Here is a 19962-nt window from a genome sequence, read left to right as displayed (position 1 = left end):
CTGTGGAGAATGAAATAAGACGTCAGGACGGCAGTGGATTTGTTCAGTTAACTTCTTTATTCTGGCCCTCGGCCATAGTACATCAGGAGCAGCATGATGTAGGTGTCCAGTTGCCTCTCATGTGAAGTAATGGATGTCCGGCACTGCTGACAGTGCAAACAGTGGGGCCTAGCATGGCATCACTTGAATGCTACTGTTAGCAATACCTCCTACTGTGACCATGATGGCAGCACAAAGAATGCTGCTGGTATACTGCAGAGGTGGCTATGACTTTCCCCCAGTGAGCGGGTCTCTCTCTGCTCTGGCAGCTGCTCTCTGGTGACTCAGGACAGCTGCTCCATACTGCATCCCAGGATGTCGCTCCAGGTGTCACATGCTTGTAGTGCAAGCTGTGATACTGAGATGAGAATATTTTAGTACACAAATGGCTGTGTACATATACACTCCAGACTATGTTCGTTTAGGGCTTAAGGCACATACTGTAAACACTTCCATGGTGGTAAGTGAGGAAAGGCTTCCATCTGAAACACCATGGAACTTATTTCATTCCTAAGTTTGTTGCACAGTAACTTCTAACTCTCTTTCTAAACTTACAATGTAAAATGAATGAGTTATACTTACTACCACCCCCTTGTGTGTTCATCTTCTTTCTGCTGCTTTTATGCACAGGATATCCAATCCACTGGAATCTGAATGGTGGCTGAGTCTAAAACCAGTCTTGTGCTTCATCTTCTACATACCAAAACAAAGACTACACTCAGCAGAGTGTGTGCCACAGCGGTGGTTGGTATGACAGTAGTCAATATTGTCTCTTTCCTGTACTGATTTTCCTGATATGAGGTTATATGCTGCAATAAGGTTTCCAGGAAGACTCGGCCCTCCTCCTCATTCAGAAACTTGTTTATAGACTGAATCTTGTCGAACATAGAGTACAACCAATGCACCTCGAGCTGCTGAAAGTACAATTTTGGCTCAATAATTTCTTTATTGCATTCTCTTACCTTCTTTTGTACTATTAGCAATTTCACGGACCATCCCTTGTATGCCACCAAAGAATGAAATTATATGAAGTAAATCAGCTTAAGTGTATCACAACTGTCAGTAGTAAATAATAATCTGATTGTAAAGGTCAGTGAGTTCAGTTTTCACAGTAGTTAATGAATATATGTATCATTTGAGACTTCCTCATTTACTCTTCACTAATCATGTCTCCATTGTTAAGGAGGGGAATAGATTAGTTATATGTCATACATTGAATGTTTTGAGTTTTATTGTAATTAGGAGTCAAACTTCCAGTTGAGAACTATGAACTGGTCCAAGAATGAAATCCTGAGTAGCCCCTTGCATTGAAATGTTTATAGGAAAAGACTCATCTTCATCAGATTGTTCCCCATAATTTGCTGCATCAAAATTTCTAGAGTGAATGAAGGGGATTTATAAAATCAGATAATAGTGCCAAGTTGTCAAACTTTCATCGATAGCATTAGAACAAAATATTGTCCCCCCCCCCCCCCCCCCCCCCCTTAAATTTGCTTCTGGCGTGTTACTTGTCCATATCTGCAATGTATACATTTGATTATTTATTTATTTATTTGTTTATGTTTTTTTGTTCTTGTTACAGCTATTGGCAGTCGACTATAAACATATACTTCACTCATTTCAAGGCCATAAGAAGCAGATAACATGCCTACAATGCCACTCAAGTAATAAAATATTCCTGTCATCTTCAGAAGATGGTACAGTAAAATTGTGGAGTTTGGAGGATATCATTGACAAGAAAACAGAGAAACAGAAATCGGGTGACAGTGGTACTGTCAGAACACCATCTCCTCGTCTTCGTCAAACTAGTTGGAGTAATATGTTTTCTGAAAGTGGGTCGGATGACAAAAGTATTTTCACATTCAGTAAACACAAAGGTGCTGTCTCTTGTGCTTCTTTTGCACACAAAAAGAATGAAGTGGTGTCATGTTCTGTTGATGGATGTGTGAAGGTATGCACCTAAAAAGATTTTTAAATGTATGCCTTCTCCTCATTCTGTTCTTGTTATCACTGAGATGGCACAATGATTAAGTTGTAACATTCAAATTTGAGTATGGGTCAAATGTACACATAGCCATCCTGATTAAGGTTTTCCATAATTTCATCTACAAACTTTAGCCAAATGCCTGAATACTTGTGATCATGTTGTGCTTCCATAGCTGATTAATATGAACATTAATAAAACCACCTCAGCTGTTATTTTAGATGCATTTATTACTTCATGACCAGTTTCATTTCAAACAAACATCCTCAGGTGACAAAAAGGCAGAAATGTTGAAAGATACATGTTGAAATATGACAAGTACAATATATCATTTTTTTGTCTGTGTGTGGTGTACTTGAATGGTGCTTAAACAAACCTTGCCAATATCTTTCCCTAATCCTTCCCTCTCTCAGGGAGTGCTCCATATCTAGGGACAGGAAAAAAATAATATGGTTAAATTTTGTGTTATTTTTTACCAAAATCAGTATTATTTTTTACCAAATTCATTGTTATTTTTTGCCAAATGTAATGTTACTTTTTTTGCCAAATTCAGTGTTATTTTTGCCACATTCAGTGTCAATTTTTCCCAGTCATTGTACTTCTTTACCAAATTCAGTGCATTTTTACAAATCCATTGTAATTATTTTGTCAAATTCAGTGTTATTTTACTGATAATTTCATTGCTATTTTCATTGTCACAGTGTAGTTCATTACATGAACATCAGCCTTGAGGAGATTAGATGTCAAAATGCTGTTTTAATACTCAAGTGACTATCAGCTATGAATCTTGGTAAACTATTGTCCTGAGATTTGTAATACTTTTTTATAGCAAAATTGCAGATTTCATGATATGTCCTAAGAATAGCTGTTTTTTCATTCTTTACTAAAAACCACAAATTTCACATTATTTTTTGCATTATCATTTCCATGAAATTTCTCTGTCCCCATGTGTATTTAATGACTTGGTGTTGGTTGGATGTTAAATGTAATCTAGCTTAATTGAATATTACATGAAATGGTTCTCAATATTCTGGACATTTTGTGAAATGACACACAAGTTTTTCTGCAAATGAAATGTGGAGACATTCTGTGTAGGTAATAGTAACTCTTTATGTGAAATAGGTGGTTATGCTTTCACTTGTGGTTTTCGCAGCTGAATCTCAACACTGAGACTCTACATTCAGATGGCTTCAGGCCCAATTCCTCATCATACCATATACCTTTTTTTCCATTTGAGCCAACAGTTTATTGTTTATGATGCTCTTAGGCACATTTGCACTGTAGAACATGAAGCACATCCCATGATAACATTTCAGTTAAAAATTGAATGTGGGTTCTTCTTATGGCAGATACAATAAAACTGATGGCATCCTAGAAACTCAGTGGTAGCAACTACTTGAGGCTTTTTCAGGACTCAAGCAACACAAATGGGTGCTTGGCTGCCAAGCTAAGGGGGGGGGGGGGGGCGGCATCAAGCCAGAAGCACCCCAAGTGCAAAATTTATACACAGGGTGTATCATAATTAGTAGCATAAACAACTCATATCCACACTCACTAGATTTATTTTTAAAGGTCCTTCCAAAAGCCCAAGGAACTGTAACTAATGAATGGGATTGGGGTTAGGAGGGGGAAGGGGAAAGGGTGAAGGACACAAAATGTTGTTTGTGTGGAAAAATGGAGGGGAAGGAGGACCGCAAAATGATATTGTCATTTGTTTGGAAAAAGTTCTTGAATTGGTCCTGCAGCTACTGCTATTTGCCTACTAATATGGGGTAGCTCTAATATTTCATTGTAACTAACATGGTGATGTTTAGTAAAGTAATTATAATGAAATGCTAGAGGAAACTGTTGCAGTTGCCGTAAGTGTGTGTTACCAGTAAGGAAAACTATCAGTACATTTTTATGTTCAGTTTTCACTTACAGAAAAAGTTCGAACAAGGTGGTGCAGCGATTAAGACACTGGGCTCACACTCGGATACATCGAGGTTCAAATCCATGTCTGGCAAATCTTATTTATATTTGTTGTGAATGCTGGAATGGTTTCTGTGCAAAGGACGTGGCAGGCTTTCTTGCACATCCTTCTCTTTCCAAGATTTTGCTTGGTTTCTGGTGATCTTGTTGTCAAAATGATTTTAAACCTAACCTTCCTTTCAGTCTAGTTAGTAGCACACATCATTTATTTCATGATATCCAGTGGCAAGACACAGTAAAAGGTCAGAAATGTGCACAATTAAGCTCTGAGTTCAGTCACTGTATTCATGAGCCATGCTTCATTGTCAACTGTCTATTTGTGACAGAATGACTGCTTCCATGGAAGAGAGGAATTTAATGACATAGGATGCCAGAGTACAGAATTTTATTTCTCAGCACATTGCATAACAGAGAATGGAATGGTTTTGAGAAACTGGACAATCCAGTAGTCGTACAGGAACTAAAATTTGTTCTGTTTCAACACAGACACAAGATGAACTGATGAAAACATCTGTGCAAAATCAGTTTTTAATCACATTACAACTGAAACACAGTACTGTGTGTTCCCAATTGGTAACTACAATTTGCTGCTGGCCTTGAGAACTCAGACTGCAAAGGATACCATGGCTGTCAGTGAAAGGCTCCATATTAACATCAGCTGTATATTGAATGGCAACAGTATCAGTCATGACAGCCCGGATGGAGATAGCAGAAATTGCAATTTATTGCCCGTCTCATAAACTGTTCCTTGTGGAAGGCAGGTGATTAGAAGGTAAAGATTTCTATGTGATGAGGAAATCAAATACTGTGTTATTTTGCAGGCCAAAGTACCTTAAGAACAGTCAGTTTCTTCCACTCTCTTAATTTTATATTTTCTATAAATTAAATAAATTTAAGTCAATAAAGTCTCTTAAAATTGTATTTGAACCAAACACTGTCAATGCACAGCCTCGTACTGGACTCTTAACCACCTCCATAAGCTACCAAAATATTAAGCTGGATACTCCTACATTTAGATATTTCTCAGCACTACCCCATCCTTGGCTCCATCTTTTCATATCCAGAACCAGGCACCAGTTGGCACATGTATTCTTGCATATATTTTGAAGATGTGTTCTTCATACTCTCTATCTAGAAGGTGTAACTTACTCCATCACATACACCAATTACAAGCACTATTTACCTTTATAAGCAGTGATGTGCCCACTGTACTGTGGTTGGCTCCCAACAGCTAGCTCAGAATTTACATGTGGCTAATTTATGTGCTGCCAAGAGTACAAAATTTAACCACTCAAAAATTGAAAGTTGAATATGCATGCCGTAATAAGCAGCGTTAATGATAGTTCTGTTGTGCGATGTTAGGCAAAGGTATTTATTCTTGAAATGACCACAAATAGATATTTTACTTTTTTCCTTAGTATTTTAAATCTACTTACATACTAGGAGAGACTACAGCAATTACCATATTGACTTCATTTTCTAGAGCACCCTCTTCTGATTATGCTTAGTTTCAGATACAGTTTAAAGATAATTAAGATGTGTTTGGCATAAGTGTTAAATTGTTGGTGGTACTTACATGATGTGAATTGTGTACTTTTCTCACTCATTCAGACATTGTGTAGCCCTTCCAGGCGAAGGTAGACTTTCAGAGACTGATACTGATACTGATACTGATACTGTAGTAGGGGGAATCAGCTATTGAAAGTTGAATATGCGTGCTGTAATAAGCAGCGTTAATGATAGTTCTGTTGTGTGATGTTAGGCAAAGGTACTTATTCTTGAAATGACCACAAATATAAATAAAAATCTCACACAGTATAGATCAGCAGTTACTTATAACCTGCTAACCTGTTGCATTGTGTGCTGTATGTTTCAGGGTCCATCAGTCAACAGACCTGGGATAGAGGTAAAATGATTGCTCTAATCAGGAAATGGTCCAATTGGGCATATCAGAACCCACACTGTAATTTTTTATCCAGGAAGAATACAATGAAAGAAATAAACTGTCAAAATTGTAGCTGCTAAAATACACTCCAAGTATTTTTTTAAAATCATTGAAGTAACTCATTTTTATCACATGAAGAACCACTTATGGCAGCAGTTTGTACAGCCCTTTCTGCCTAACATGCAGTTGGCTGTGACAAGAGTGTAGTGTAGTGCAAATATCCAAAATGACACACGCAAATCTGAAGAAATTAAACCACACAAAAAATGTAATCATTCATGTTTTGAATAAGAGGCAGTTAATAATGATAACTAATTGTATGTAATTCTTACAAAGGTGACTAGCAAAAGAAAATAAATCAAGGCAAGGTTTGATGTCATATTAGAGATGACTTTCGTCAATTGTGACTTTAATTTATCGAAATGAAATATTTGTTACACGTACATCACTTTATAACAATATCTGTAACACAGTTCTTATGATAATTTTTGAACAATGTTCCTTGTTTACTCCTCATATTTCTCATAATAAAGCAAAGTGTCATTTGAATGACAAAAACAAATGTTCTCCATACACAAGTCACATCTGATGAAAGAAAAATTAATTCTTCCAGGCACTTTACATTAATTACTAGTTTTATTAAGACAGAATTGTGGTTGAGTAAGAAATGGTCCTGGCTGTTGCTCTACCTATTGTACTGCATATCAGGCATACTTAAAGCAATTTTTAAAACAAGCCAATGCAAGTAGATAGTGAACAAATCACAGCAATTTAAGAATACTGTTCTGGTAACCCTTAAGTGGGATGGAGCTATCAGAAATTATATTGTCCGACAGTTTCTTTAAAAATATTTTCCACAATGAAACAAATTCTTTAGCTGGAGTCACATTGGTTGTTCTGTATGGAATCTAAATTGTATCAATAGTCTTTTTGAAAAATGGAGGTACCATTATGTCCAGGCCAGAGAGTCCAACAAAAGCAATTAATTAATTTTGGCAGCTAGTTAGAAACTGTTTCGAATGAAATGGTAAAAATTATTTTTTCCAATTTTTCAGATTTTTCAGATTTATTTGATAGGTTGCTTACAAGATTTTTGCCACCAAATAGTCCTTTCTTTTTTGTCTTAGTATGCCTTGAGGTCCCTGAAGACAGATTAAAGCTGCAGAAACAGTAATCCACTCATAATTATCACTGTCACTGTTGTATATGAATGTGTCGTAGCATTAATCAGTTGTGTAACCAATTGTCATTTTTCACCTGAGAAAGAAAAAATGTAGTTTTCATGCAGTTCTTTCATGAAACATCACTGATTGGTATTAAACATAGCAGTTTTGGAGATAACAGCAAGCTTTGTCTTCTCACCTGCTATGAATTAATATCAACTCCTCTACACTTATGCTTGAAGTAAACTTCACTGTTTTGCAATTTCCTATTCCATATGATTTCTTGAAACTCCTCAACTAAGTTGAAGAATACCTGAATTCAATAGTGTTCATTCAGTTGCTGTTTGGAGGGTGTACAACTGTTGTTTCTTGAAACTCCTCGAATAAGTTGAAGAAGACTTGAAATCAACAGTGATCATCTCAGTTGCTATTTGGAGGACCTAGTACTGTGGATCTCCATCGGTACAGTGCGTTGCCTCTGATGAGCAGCCCTTCATGGTTCATATCTGAAGAAAACTCCTTTAAAGAACTGTTGTTCATGTTATTTATTTAAGATTAGGGTTTATGCTGGTTATTAATGGGGAAATGGTTGAAGGGGGGGGGGGGGGGGGGGACATGACTTTGTGTCTACTCTGTACTGTAAATTTTTCAGGTAGTTTTCATTTCACAGTTTTGCAAGTTTCATTTTGGTGCATATTTATTTCTCTGTTTAAGCTTTCTTCCATTTATGCAGTTTATGGCCAGATTTTATGAAGCATGAGAGGGTTTGCACACTGATTAACATTAAATGTTAAACTTGATAACACCTACTCAACCATGGAAGCAGCTGGTAATTATTTTGGGTATTAATTAAAGTGCAAATTTGAGTAAACAGTAACTGGGGACAATTGTTTCAGAGAAACTGTCAACAAAAACTGAAATTTTCTGTATAAATTATATCTTGCTGTGTCATATTATCAGTTTATTAATGCGCCGTCAACCAAAGATATGGACCTGCCGTGTTGTGCATGCGCAGTCTGCTACAGCTCCGATGGAGATGTACATTTCACCAGCTGCCTGGTGAGCTACGAATTTTGCAATGTTCAACATTAAAAAAAAAACTTGTAGTGTGTTTTAGCAGCTAAAATTTTGACAGGGTCTTTCTGTCAGTGTATTCTCCTTATATAAAAAATTTCAGGGCATGTTTTGTCATGTCGGATTGGACTATTCCACTGTAAGTTCATCTGAAGTCCCCACTGTTACCAACCTGTCCACATGCACACAAAATCTGAGTTAATCTGCTGTCAGTGTTTTATTACCTGCCACTGAAAAGATGATGACAACCTCATTTAATTAAACATTGTTTCTCTGCATGCAGTGAAGGAAGATTCCAGTAAGGCATGATGTGTACTATGCATCTGTCTTTTGCACTAAGTCTGTCTGTGTAACTTGTTACGTTCTATTTAATGATTGCAGTTTCTGTTAATTTATTAAATTGCCAAATGTGCATTCTCATTTATTTTAGGGACAACTGATGGACTTAATTCACCAGTGTTTTAATTCACCAGTGTTTTGTGAATAATAGCCCTCAAGTGATTCTAAGGCTTAACTTTTTAAGTGTTTACATTATTTTACTTTACTTTATGTCACTTGGTTGAGTAAAATTGTTTGATTGTAGCACTGATGAACCTGGAGTGAAAAGAAAAGCAGAGTATGCTGGCTTATGCCAAATTTGCAGGAACTTGTTTTTGAAGTCCTGACACTACCAAATTAATTCTTTGTTTCTTTTCCCTTTTCCTTATTATAATTAGATGATACATTTTTTATACCTTTATTTTATCTTTTTCTTTCTTCCTATTTTATTTTTGTTCATAGGTGTGGGATAGTGAAACAGGGGCAGAGAAGTTGCACATAGATGTTCCCAATAATAGCAAACCTAATAGCTGCACTTTCTCTAATGATGATACTCTGTTGTATTTTGGTGGGGATGATTCACACCTTTATGTATATAGTGCAGAATTTGGTACATTCCTTTCAGGATTGGGAAATGATGTACCAATAGTGACAATTTTAGGTATCCCAGGTTTGTAAATTATCTTTATTTTTTTCATTGAAAGTTTTTATTGTAATTTTTTATTATTTGCTATTTTTCCTGATTTGACCTTAAGTGACAGACTTTCTCTCATTTGTTTTTACTCCACTTCATGATACTTAATCAAAAATATGATTTAAACCTCCATGTGAAATGTAGCATGAAAATAAGTGCAAGAAAGATTTATTTTAAAATTTTATTGTAATAACACTTTGTGCACAAAATTTATTTTGTGAGGATGCTCCAGATTTAATTTACAAGATGTGTACTGTCAGCTCTGCAATATTCTGTGCATCACTTGTGAGCCCAAGAAAAGCCTTGCAACTTCCATTCTATCAGTGCACAGTTAAGTACAGTGCTAATCCTAATTGTCACCATACATGAGACTACAACAGATTCAGATCACTTTGCTACATTCCAATATTGCAATTTATATAATTATCTTTTTGCACAGGTTTCTCTCATCTTAAATGGACCAACTGCCTGTCAAACCATCACAAACAGTATAATTTGCAAGCCATTATGAATGATAACATATTGTGAGTTAGCTTACATTTTTATGTGTGTGGCACCTTGCTCTGGGTAACAACTGAAAGTGGCTTTTTAAGCTGATACTAGTTGTGTGTAACTAAAAAGACATCTTAATACATATACAGTCTAAGTGGAATAATGTGGTCTTCAATCCACAAATTTATGACATGCTGGCCAGTAAGAATAAGAAAAAGACATAGAATCACGACACGCCGAAGAGCCAAAGAAACTGGTACACCTGCGTAATATGGTGTAGGGCCACCGCAAGCACGCAGAAGTGCCACAACATGACATGGAAGGAACTCGACTAGTGTCTGAAGTAGTGCTGGAGGGAACTGACACCATGAATCTAGCAGGGCTGTCCATAAATCTGTAAGAGTAACAGGGGGTGGAGATCTCTTCTGAACAGCACGTTGCAAGGCATCCCAGATACGCTCAATAATGTTCATGTCTGGGGAGTTTGGTGGTCAGCAGAAGTGTTTAAACTCAAAAGAGTGATCCTGGAGCGACTCTATAGCAATTCTGGACATTTGAGGTGTTGCATTGTCATGTTGGAATTTCCCAACTCTGTTGGAATGTACAATGGACATGAATGGATGAAGGTGATTAGACAGGATGCTTACGTATGTGTCACATTTCGGAGTCATATCTAGACGTATCAGGGGTCTCATACCACTCCAGCTGCACATGCAGAGAGAGAGGGGGGGGGGGGGGGGGAGAGAGAGAGAGAGAGAGAGAGAGTTTCAGAGTTGTCACAACCATTTAGTTCACTAGTTACATCCCTAGTTGCTTGAAGAATACCAATATTTGCACCCTCTCTCATCATCAGCCATTTTACATCCACTGCTGGATAAAGGCTTTTTCCCTTTTCATCTGTACACATCTGTGTTGCTCCTGTATGTTTTTATTGTCATCTATCCACATACATTTACTTTTTTGGTCTATTTAATTTCTATTATTCTCCCACCTATATGTCACACCCAATTCCATTTCGTTGTTATTTAAAAAAAGTTACGCCTCCACTCCAGTCTGTTGTTTCCCAGCTGATTTTTTGTTGCCTGTCCTGTCTTGGTAATGCCTGAAATACATCTTACTATTACTCATTGAGTGGCTATTTTTTTGTATCACTGCCATATGTTAAAACTGGTAATCCGCAGTAACTGAGAAGATTCTGCTTCATATATATCAGAGTTGTCACGTCATGTAAAAAACTATTTACTTTATCAGAAGCACTCCAGAATATTTTTACTCTTTTGTTTATTTCTTTTCTTGTCCATTCAGTTGTTGCCTCCAGCAGCTGTCCTAAATATAAAATCTTACCAACTGGTTCAATATCTTCATTATAGATTGATTTTCAGACCTACATCAGAATGTGCTTTATTAAATTATTCCACTGGTTGTTGATGATTTTTTTGCTAGAAGCAAATAGTATAGTGTCATTAGCGAATAAAGACGATTCACATGTGCTCCATTAACATGTATTCCTAGCCAAATTCATATTCTATTTCCTTTCTTCTTTGAGAATGTGTTCAGGGCAAACAGATCTTCTTTGAAAATTTTAATAATGTTTCGTCTCTATTATTTCTTGTATAATATCCTGAGTTTGCAACTAAAGATTTGTCTTTTAGTTATTGCCTGCTTGTACATTACAGTGTCCCACTATTATCATTTAGTAGTGGCATTTTTTTATCATTTATCATTTCTGTAACATTACTACCTCTTATCAAAATGCGAGCATGTCGTTTCTTAGGCTTGAATGGTTTTGACATAAGTCTTGCTATTCTGTTGTTAGTTATTTTGTTTGTAATAAATCCTATGTCATAAGTCCTGCCTGCTCTTCCTTTGTAGTGAAACAGACTCTTGAAGTGTCAAAGAAACTGGTTTCGTCATGCATATTCAAATACAGATATATGTAAACAGGCAGAATATGGTGCTTTGGTCGGCAATGCCTATATAAGACAACAAGTATCTGGTGCAGTTGTTCGATCAGTAACTGCTGCTACAATGGCAGGTTACTGAGATTTAAGTGAGTTTGAACTTGGTGTTATAGTCAGTGCACGAGTGAAGGGACACAGCATCTCCGAGGTAGCAATGAAGTGGGGATTTTCCCCTATGATCATTGCACGAGTGTACCATGAATATCAGGAATCCAGTACATCATCAAATTTCTGACATTGCTGCGGCTGAAAAATGGTCCTGCAAGAATGGGACAAACAACAACTGAAGAGAATCATTCAACGTGATGGAAGTGCAACCCTTCCACACCCCACACATCCAGAATTGCTACAGAGTAGCTCCGAGAACACTCTTCTAAGTTTAAACACTTCCGCTGGCCGCCAAACACCTCAAACATGAACATTATTGAGCATATCTGGGATTCCTTGCAATGTGCTGTTCAGAAGAGATCTCCACACCCTCTTATTCTTATGGATTAATGGACAGCCCTGCAGGATTCAAGGTGTCAGTTCCCTCCAGCACTACTTCAGACATTAGTTGAGTTCATGCCACGTCATGTTGTGGCACTTCTGCGTGCTCGCGGTGGCCCTACACCATATTACGCAGGTGTACCAGTTTCTTTGGCTCTTTGGTGTGTGTAATGATTCTACTTCTTCTTCTTATTGGCCGACATGTCATAAATTTGTTGATTGAAGACAACATTTTTCCACTTAGACTGTATATGTATTAAGATGTCTTCTTAGTTGCACAACTAGTTTCAGGTTAAAAAGACACTTTCAGTTGTTACCCAGAGCAAGGTGCCATACATATAGAAATGCAAGCTAATTTACACAATATGTTACCGTTCATAATGGCTTGCAAATTATACTGTTCATGATGGTTTGGCAGGCAGTTGGTGCACTTAAGATGGGAAAAACCTGGCAAAAATATAACATGGATATATGTATTGGTGAATTTGGTCATCTTTGCACCTAAAGCTAAAATACAATTTTTCTGCTACTCCCGGTGGCACCTAGTGCATCTCCTGTTGACAGGCGATGTCAGTGGGGCAAATAATTTGGGAAATATGGATTCCAAAAGTCTCTGACTAGAGTATTGGAGGAAACCACTGTATATACCAAGAACCTTGACGCGCAAGTCGCCAAAGTGGCATCAAATTGAAAGACTTGCACCTGGCGAACTGTCTACCCAATGGAAGGCCCTAGTCACAAGACATTTATACCAATAACCAACTAAAAACAGAGCATTCACAATAAGAAATAAATTTCACAAAAGAAATTCGTTGCTGTAAAAAATTTAGTTGAAGTGGCAGACAATATTACATACAGTGATCATGACAAAGGAAAATAAAGAGTGTACAGAATGTCAATCACTGGCCTACGACTTATGCACTGTCATCAGAATATGGGGGTCAAAATTTGTTTTCTATATCGATGTGTTAGGAACTGCTACTATGAAGAGCAACAACCATTTCTGTAACATTTTGTCCTGTGTGATTTCTGTTTCAGCCACTTAGTACAAAAACACTTTTTTCAAAATATGACACTATTTTATACAAATGTTTGAAGTAAATAGTGAAGAACCAAACAATTACCTTCAAAATTTTAGTTTTAAGCTCTACATAATAATTTCCCATTTTACTTCCTTGCTGGGCAAGATGGTTAAGGTGCTATACTTGCATTCAGGAGGATTGTGGTTCAAATTCCTGTCTTGTCATATACGTTTAGGTTTTCTGTGATTGCACTAGATTTGTCAAGGTGAATTTCAAGTTATTCCTTTGAAAATAAAAAGGCCTTGATTGTCCTCTCCATTTTGTGCAGTGTGAAGTTGTTCTCCATGCCTAGTGAGAAATAAATATTGAACTACTAATCAGCCTTCTTTCCTTCCTTCAATTTCTCAGTTTAGTGTTAAAAGTATATCTGGAACAAAACCAGAATTCAGATTTTGCTCCTGTGAAGGGAATCATTCATTACTTTTTTAGTGGATAGATTAATTCCTTGAAATATGAAGTAAAATATTCAATGTGATATATTTTTGTTACTTTTGTGTCATGGCAGTGAGAGCCATGCTTTGTGTGCACATGATATGCAAAGGAAGAATAGGTGCTCATGATGGCAGCACTATTTGCATTGCATCTAGTGGTGAAACTGGCACCATGTGTTACCCTGGCAGCTGTGGGAGACTTAGTTGACAACAAACATGGTGTGCTTATGTTGTGGTCACACTGTTTATCTGGCATCTCCTGTAGTGTGTTTCCAGTGACCTGAAGAGGCAGCAGCCCACAATGTATGTGTGTGTTGCGTAACAATGGTCCCAGGGGACACAACTCCTCTTCCCCCTTAAAAAGAGGTGGGGGAGCTGGCTTGAAGGAGAAGTGGCTGCCACCAGGAAGGAGGTGCCCTATGACTGGTGAACTGTTGGTAACATTGATATGCTCTGGCAGCTGAAGAGAGGATGACGCTCAATCAATGGTAGCCACCTCAATCACGACGATGCTGATGGGCCAGTGAGGTGCCTGATGTGGCATTGATGCAGCCAGCAGTAAAGGGCCACCATGTTCAGAGACCTGAAAAACCACAGACAGTCTGGGTTGTTATCAAGGAAGCCACTAGGAGGCGATGAAGAGGATGAGATCATGTGTGGTCCAGGAATATTTGTGTTGTAACTTCCATGAGCACTCTAGCACTCCATATACTGAAGGAAATGATAGGGAATGGGAGCAATGGATCAACCAAGGGCGATATCCCAGTAGGCAGCAACACAGGAATGGAAGAAGGAAGAGATGTAGGAAATGTGATGTGGCATCAAGTGAGCGGAGATCAGTGGTGGGCACTGCAGTGGTCGTGGGCAGCAATTTGTTTGCACACATTAATGGCACTGGGGGTGGCAGAGGAGAAATTGTTTCCAGAGGCGCTCAACCGGACACTAGTGCAGTGACCAGAGGAGCCGGCAGTGCCAGGTGACAGGCTGGTGGGATGCCGACAGGCTCAGTTGGTAGACGAAGGCTGCTGTGATGTTGGAAGATAAGCAATGGGCTCAGTCAGGTGAGTGATAGGTCAATGGGACATACGCAGGGAAGCGAAGCCCTGGGTCAGATGTGGATGCACCAGTGAGACATCAGCAGAGTGCGAACAGTGACTGGAAGCGAGAGATGGGTGGGATGTTAATGGAAAACCAATGGGCTTAACTGGCTGTTGAGGCACTGGTGGGATTTCATCAGGATCCTGACAAGCTTGGCATGGAGTGACAGACTGATGGGATGTCAGTGGTGGACCGATGGGCTCAGCCAGCAGTTGATGCACCAGTGGGATATTATCAGGGTGCTGACAGGCTTGGCCTGGAGCAGTGGCGATAGTGCCATTTGTGGTGGTGAGTAACATGCAATTTAGCATCTGTAAAAGTTCACTGTTGTATGTACAACTGTGCCAATTCAATTGAAGGCAGTGAGGCCATACTAAAATGAGACACACATATATACTGAGAAAAAGTTGCAATTGTCCTAAGTAGGGCACAAAAATGGGTAGCTACAGTCGATGAGTACACAAAGCATGTAAAAGTCAGTGGTTGGATGAGATCCCATCCTCATTGCCAAGTTTTGCGTCATGGCTATGAGAGACAACTAGCATACCCCAGGCAGGAAGAATAAATAAACTTTATTTACTCTCTATAAAGGAATACAAAAAAACAGTTGTTCGGACTTGTATGAAAATTACTTGATTCTGAGACACTGATGGTCACTGATGTAGCCCTGGGCAAATTGTGTCGACAGTAACATCATTGCAGCCATACTGATGGAGAGCCATAGGGCTGAGGGCGGACCAAACGGTGGAGCAAACCTGCAGCCTCTTTCTCCTTTCTCTTCCTTTACTTTCTTTATTCTTTACTCTCATGATTGTAAACTCCAGTGCTAGCTGCCATCCTCTGAGACATGTTGTTTATGACATTTTTGCTCCCTTATTTGCCTCTTGTGGTATAAATTTAATAACCAGTTGAATTATTTATTGAAAGTAGCTGTCATGTTAAGCAGCATCTGTCTTCCCTCTCCTAGAACTACCATACAGCAATATTCCACTATGCGAGTACCTCTCCGCAGGACCTAGTTCACTTCCAGAAGTGAAATAGATTGTAGAATCATACAACTTACAACAATGACCATCCCATCCTGTTGCTCTTCTATTCCCATCAGTCAGGTAAACTGGGACCCACTAAATGTGCTGTGGCTGCTGTTATGTAGCAGTATGTGCCTCCCATAAATGTTCTGAGCTGTCTCAGATACAGAGACATTACAAATATTTGGAAATTGTGGCATTCATTCATAACTGAATATTACAATCAAATACACCAATCATTGTAATTATACCTATATGATTACAAGATCTATCAGGCGCACTGTTACCAGTAGTGTGAGATTTCTTAGAAATTACTGTGAGCAGAGTCTATGTTTGTAAACACAATCAAACAGTGAAATGAACTAGCAAATACACACCAAAGGTGGAAAGAATAAATGAAACAATAAGAAAAAATAAAATGTTTTATTTGTTTTGTAGGGCTCTTATGATATTCAGAGTAATTAAAGTATGCAAGGAAGATCATCTTGAGAATTTATTGTGTGAACTCCTGTTTTGAACACTGAAAATATTCATTCCTAATTGCATGATGGCTACTGGTGTGTGTGGGAATTTTCTGTTGAGTTCCTCTTCAGTTTCTTCACCAGAAAGTTTTTACATATTTAACACCAGCGTTTTACCCATGAATTTGCAAGTAAATAAAGGTATGATGTAATACACACTATCAAGAAGAAAATTTATATGCTATCAAGCACCAAGATATGTCCCAAAAAGGAATGACATGCTGCCACAGTCTTATGTCAGTGAGCCTGTCGTTTAAATAAACTATATTATCAAAGACATGCAAAAATTTCAAGAATACTTGTCTCACATGTGTAAGTGATCTTATTAGAAAATTGTTTAACAAGCATGGCCTAGATCTAAACAGGTAAGGTAAAGAAGCATTGAGTGATGTTTTAGATGCAGATATTAAGGAAGAGCACAACATAAGAATGGTAAATTCAAAACCAGTTCTTCCAAGCAAGGTTTGGAAATTGAAACGTGCTAATTTACTGGCTCAAAGTATCCCAAATAGAACAATTAATAATGAATGTTTTAAATTACTAAGGTGCTATTTTTTTAGGTTAATGTGTGCAAATTCTGGGTGTAGCAAATTTGTGATGATATTACATTAAAACATGAGAGAATTAGTAAATTAAACTGATCAGATAATAGGTCTATTAGACAATGCACAAGGGATAATTTATGGAAATATTTTATGCTCACAGTCATCATGTCATTATCACAACCATCACCAGCACTACTGCCACCTTTCTTCAGATTTATAACCATGCCATAGTAGCTTCACACTGTAGAAGTAATATGGAAGGAGGAACAGTTGCTATATTTGTAAAAACCACGTATTTGCCCTAAACTGTAAATTTTAAATAATACTGTCTGGAGCAGCATTTTGAGCCATGTGCCACTGGATGGAAGGCATTTTTCCATGTCTATTAATTTTATCTATTTGTGAAACTCCCTCTGGTAATTTCAGTTGCTTCATCAGTCAGTTAGATCTTCTCTTGAAGCAACTGGCAGGAAAAGTGAAGGATATTGTGTTTATTGTTGATTTTAATTTGGATTTTTTAACTTATTCTTCCTAATTGTGTCCTGTTAATCTATTTCCTGTGGTGGACATCCCTGCTAGAGTCAGTGTCAGTTCTTTCACATTAATGAAAGAAAATGTAGGGGCAAAAATAAAACTGACAATCTTGCCATCAAGGAAGTTATTGATGAACATATATTGACAATCACCATTAACAGTGTCTCAGAACACAATGAAATGAAGATAGAGAATAAGCAGGGTAATAAAAATAGTGTCATAATTCAGAAGTTTAAATAAATACATTTAGCAAGTAGGCTGGGAACCTCTTCATTGATAAGCTGATGAAAACTAAATTTAATACATTTTGTAATGCAGTTGTGCCCCTTTTTTCACAAAACATTTTCAAAAAGAATATGCACATTGCAGTCCAGCTAACAGATTTTTCATGTATGTTGACTGAACTGACAGGGCATAGGTCAGCCCTCATCGAGGCAATGTGTATCCTCGAGCAACAAGTTCCCATTACTTGTCATGAAATTAGTGTACCAGAGAACTCAAGAGAATTATTAAGTCATTAATAAATAAACATTCATGTGAAGTTGACAGTATCTCATGTAAGTTACTGAAACCTACTCGAGTAAAATTGTAGAATATTGTCCCATGTATTTGATGTTGCTGTGTACCAGGGTATACTTCTTGCAAGAATAAAATATCCCATTGTAAAACCTCTTTGCAAAAAGGGAGACATCTCAAATGTGAACAACTGTAGGTAAATTTTGCATCTGCCTGTATTTTTTGATAAAATATTACATGGCTAACATCTTAACCAGCTTGGAACTATTATTAAGAGACTTTTGACTTTCAAAATGATGATTCTGTCAATTGTTGTATCCTGTGACATATTTCAATACTTTGATTCTGTTCATCATAATCTATTATTAGTGAAAGATCAATATTATGGTACCTGTGGCTCATTAAGTAATCTTTTGAAATCTGTTTTTACCAACAGGAAACAGAAACTAATTTTGGAAGCAATGGAGCTGAAAATCAGTTATATCTGTTTCATGAGACTGAAGAAATCTATATGTCATAAAATTCCTCACTGTTTCTTCCTGTTCCCCATTTTGTTTTGCTAATAAGCTGCCCTTAGCAATTCACAGTTTATAAAAGTTAATGATGTTTACAGATGCTACCAATCTCAAGACTAAAGATTTCTCAAATACAAAGAGCTCCTTTGCATGGTCCACAACTAGTTTGCTATGTAATTGATCTCATGTTTCAGGAAACCGTGATCTGCATTGGTGTAATGAATGAAAAATATCATCTAGTCACTTTTGTTTTAAAGATGACTGGTTTCCATGTTACTAGCAGATCATCATCAGATTTAGTGCAGCAACATGCATTATTAAACTTTGTTCTTATTTAAAATTTTGTTTCTTTTGTTGGCACTGGCACTTCATTAATTTTGCTACCTGAGGACAAATCCATTTTTAAATAAGCTTTGCAATTTGAAAAATGCTCAGTAACAACCACCTGTTGTTTAGATTGACTTCCGACTCACTACTGAATGTGAATAAGTTTGATGTACTGGGTGCTGAGTATATGTTTCTTAACTTAGCTCTCTTTGGACTAAATTTAATTTCATTTGCATTTACAAAACTGACTCCCAAATTATTCAAAATATTATCAGTTTTCGTATAACTAGGGTTTTTATTTAGAGTTAGGTTTTCAACAGTAAAATCAGGACAGTCGCATTTAAATTGAGGTACGTGGCAACTCTGTATTCAGTGCTACTGTTTTTGGCACTGTTTATGAATTACTTCAGGTTTAAAGGTTATAATCTACAAAAAGGATCTAAATACTGTCATTGTGGCATTATTGGCATTATTTTGTAAACATTGTCAAGACAGTACTTTTCTCTTCTGAATTAAACTGTAATTATGACTGAGAGCTAATCGGCCTAACTTTCAATATCTTTTAATCTCAGCAGTTGGGAAGAAATTCAGCTGTGGGAGAGGAGTTGTCAGTTGTCAAGAAGAAATATTTTCAATTTTTTTCCCCTGTGGATTGTTTTATCTAAGGGTCCCCTCCCCTCCTAAACAATTTGTTGAGCATTTTACATCACTGATTTTTTTTTTTTTATAAAGCTTTCTGTGATAGTATAGTGGATCAGCACTTTCTATTACTTTCATGATACATTTTTGAGCAAAATATTACTGTCTGAAATATGAAGCTTGCACAAGAAAATAAACAGAATGCGTTACATAATTCAGGCATTTCTTTGTGGCACTTTTAATGACAAGAATTGCAAACTTAGCTGGAAAGAATTGTTCAATAAGTTGCAGAACATATTTATCGTCTCTACTTACAGTTAAAAAATTTTAATATTGTGCCATTATTAACTGTGTTGAGCTTTGGCTATATTGTTATTGTAGCTGTTGATGAGCGGAACTGAATGTACTGTGTTTTCTTTCATTAATTTATCACTGTACATTGTTTTTATGTGTCAGCTCAGCTGCTAAATCTAGGTTCTAGTGCAGAGTTCATGTTGTGAATTATGGTGACTGAATGAAATTTCACATATAAGAAAAATACTCAATGTTTTCACAAAAGACATCTTCCATGCCTCCCTATCCACATGTGAATTAAA

The 19962-nt window shown here is 37.2% G+C and overlaps 1 protein-coding gene across 1 annotated transcript in view; it reads left to right on the top strand.

Annotated features, from left to right (window-relative positions):
• LOC126185151 (apoptotic protease-activating factor 1) overlaps positions 1–19962 on the top strand; it is a 277026-nt gene that overhangs the window by 174154 nt on the left and 82910 nt on the right. Inside the window, exons 12-13 of the mRNA XM_049927997.1 lie at positions 1622–1990; positions 8957–9164. Coding sequence (XP_049783954.1) covers positions 1622–1990; positions 8957–9164 — 577 coding nt within the window. The remainder of the gene's footprint in view (positions 1–1621; positions 1991–8956; positions 9165–19962) is intronic.

Source organism: Schistocerca cancellata, chromosome 4, assembly GCF_023864275.1.
Source record: "Schistocerca cancellata isolate TAMUIC-IGC-003103 chromosome 4, iqSchCanc2.1, whole genome shotgun sequence".
NCBI classification, from domain to species: Eukaryota; Metazoa; Arthropoda; class Insecta; order Orthoptera; family Acrididae; genus Schistocerca; species Schistocerca cancellata.
Note: the sequence above shows the minus strand (reverse complement) of the source record. Positions and strands in the feature narration are given on the sequence as shown.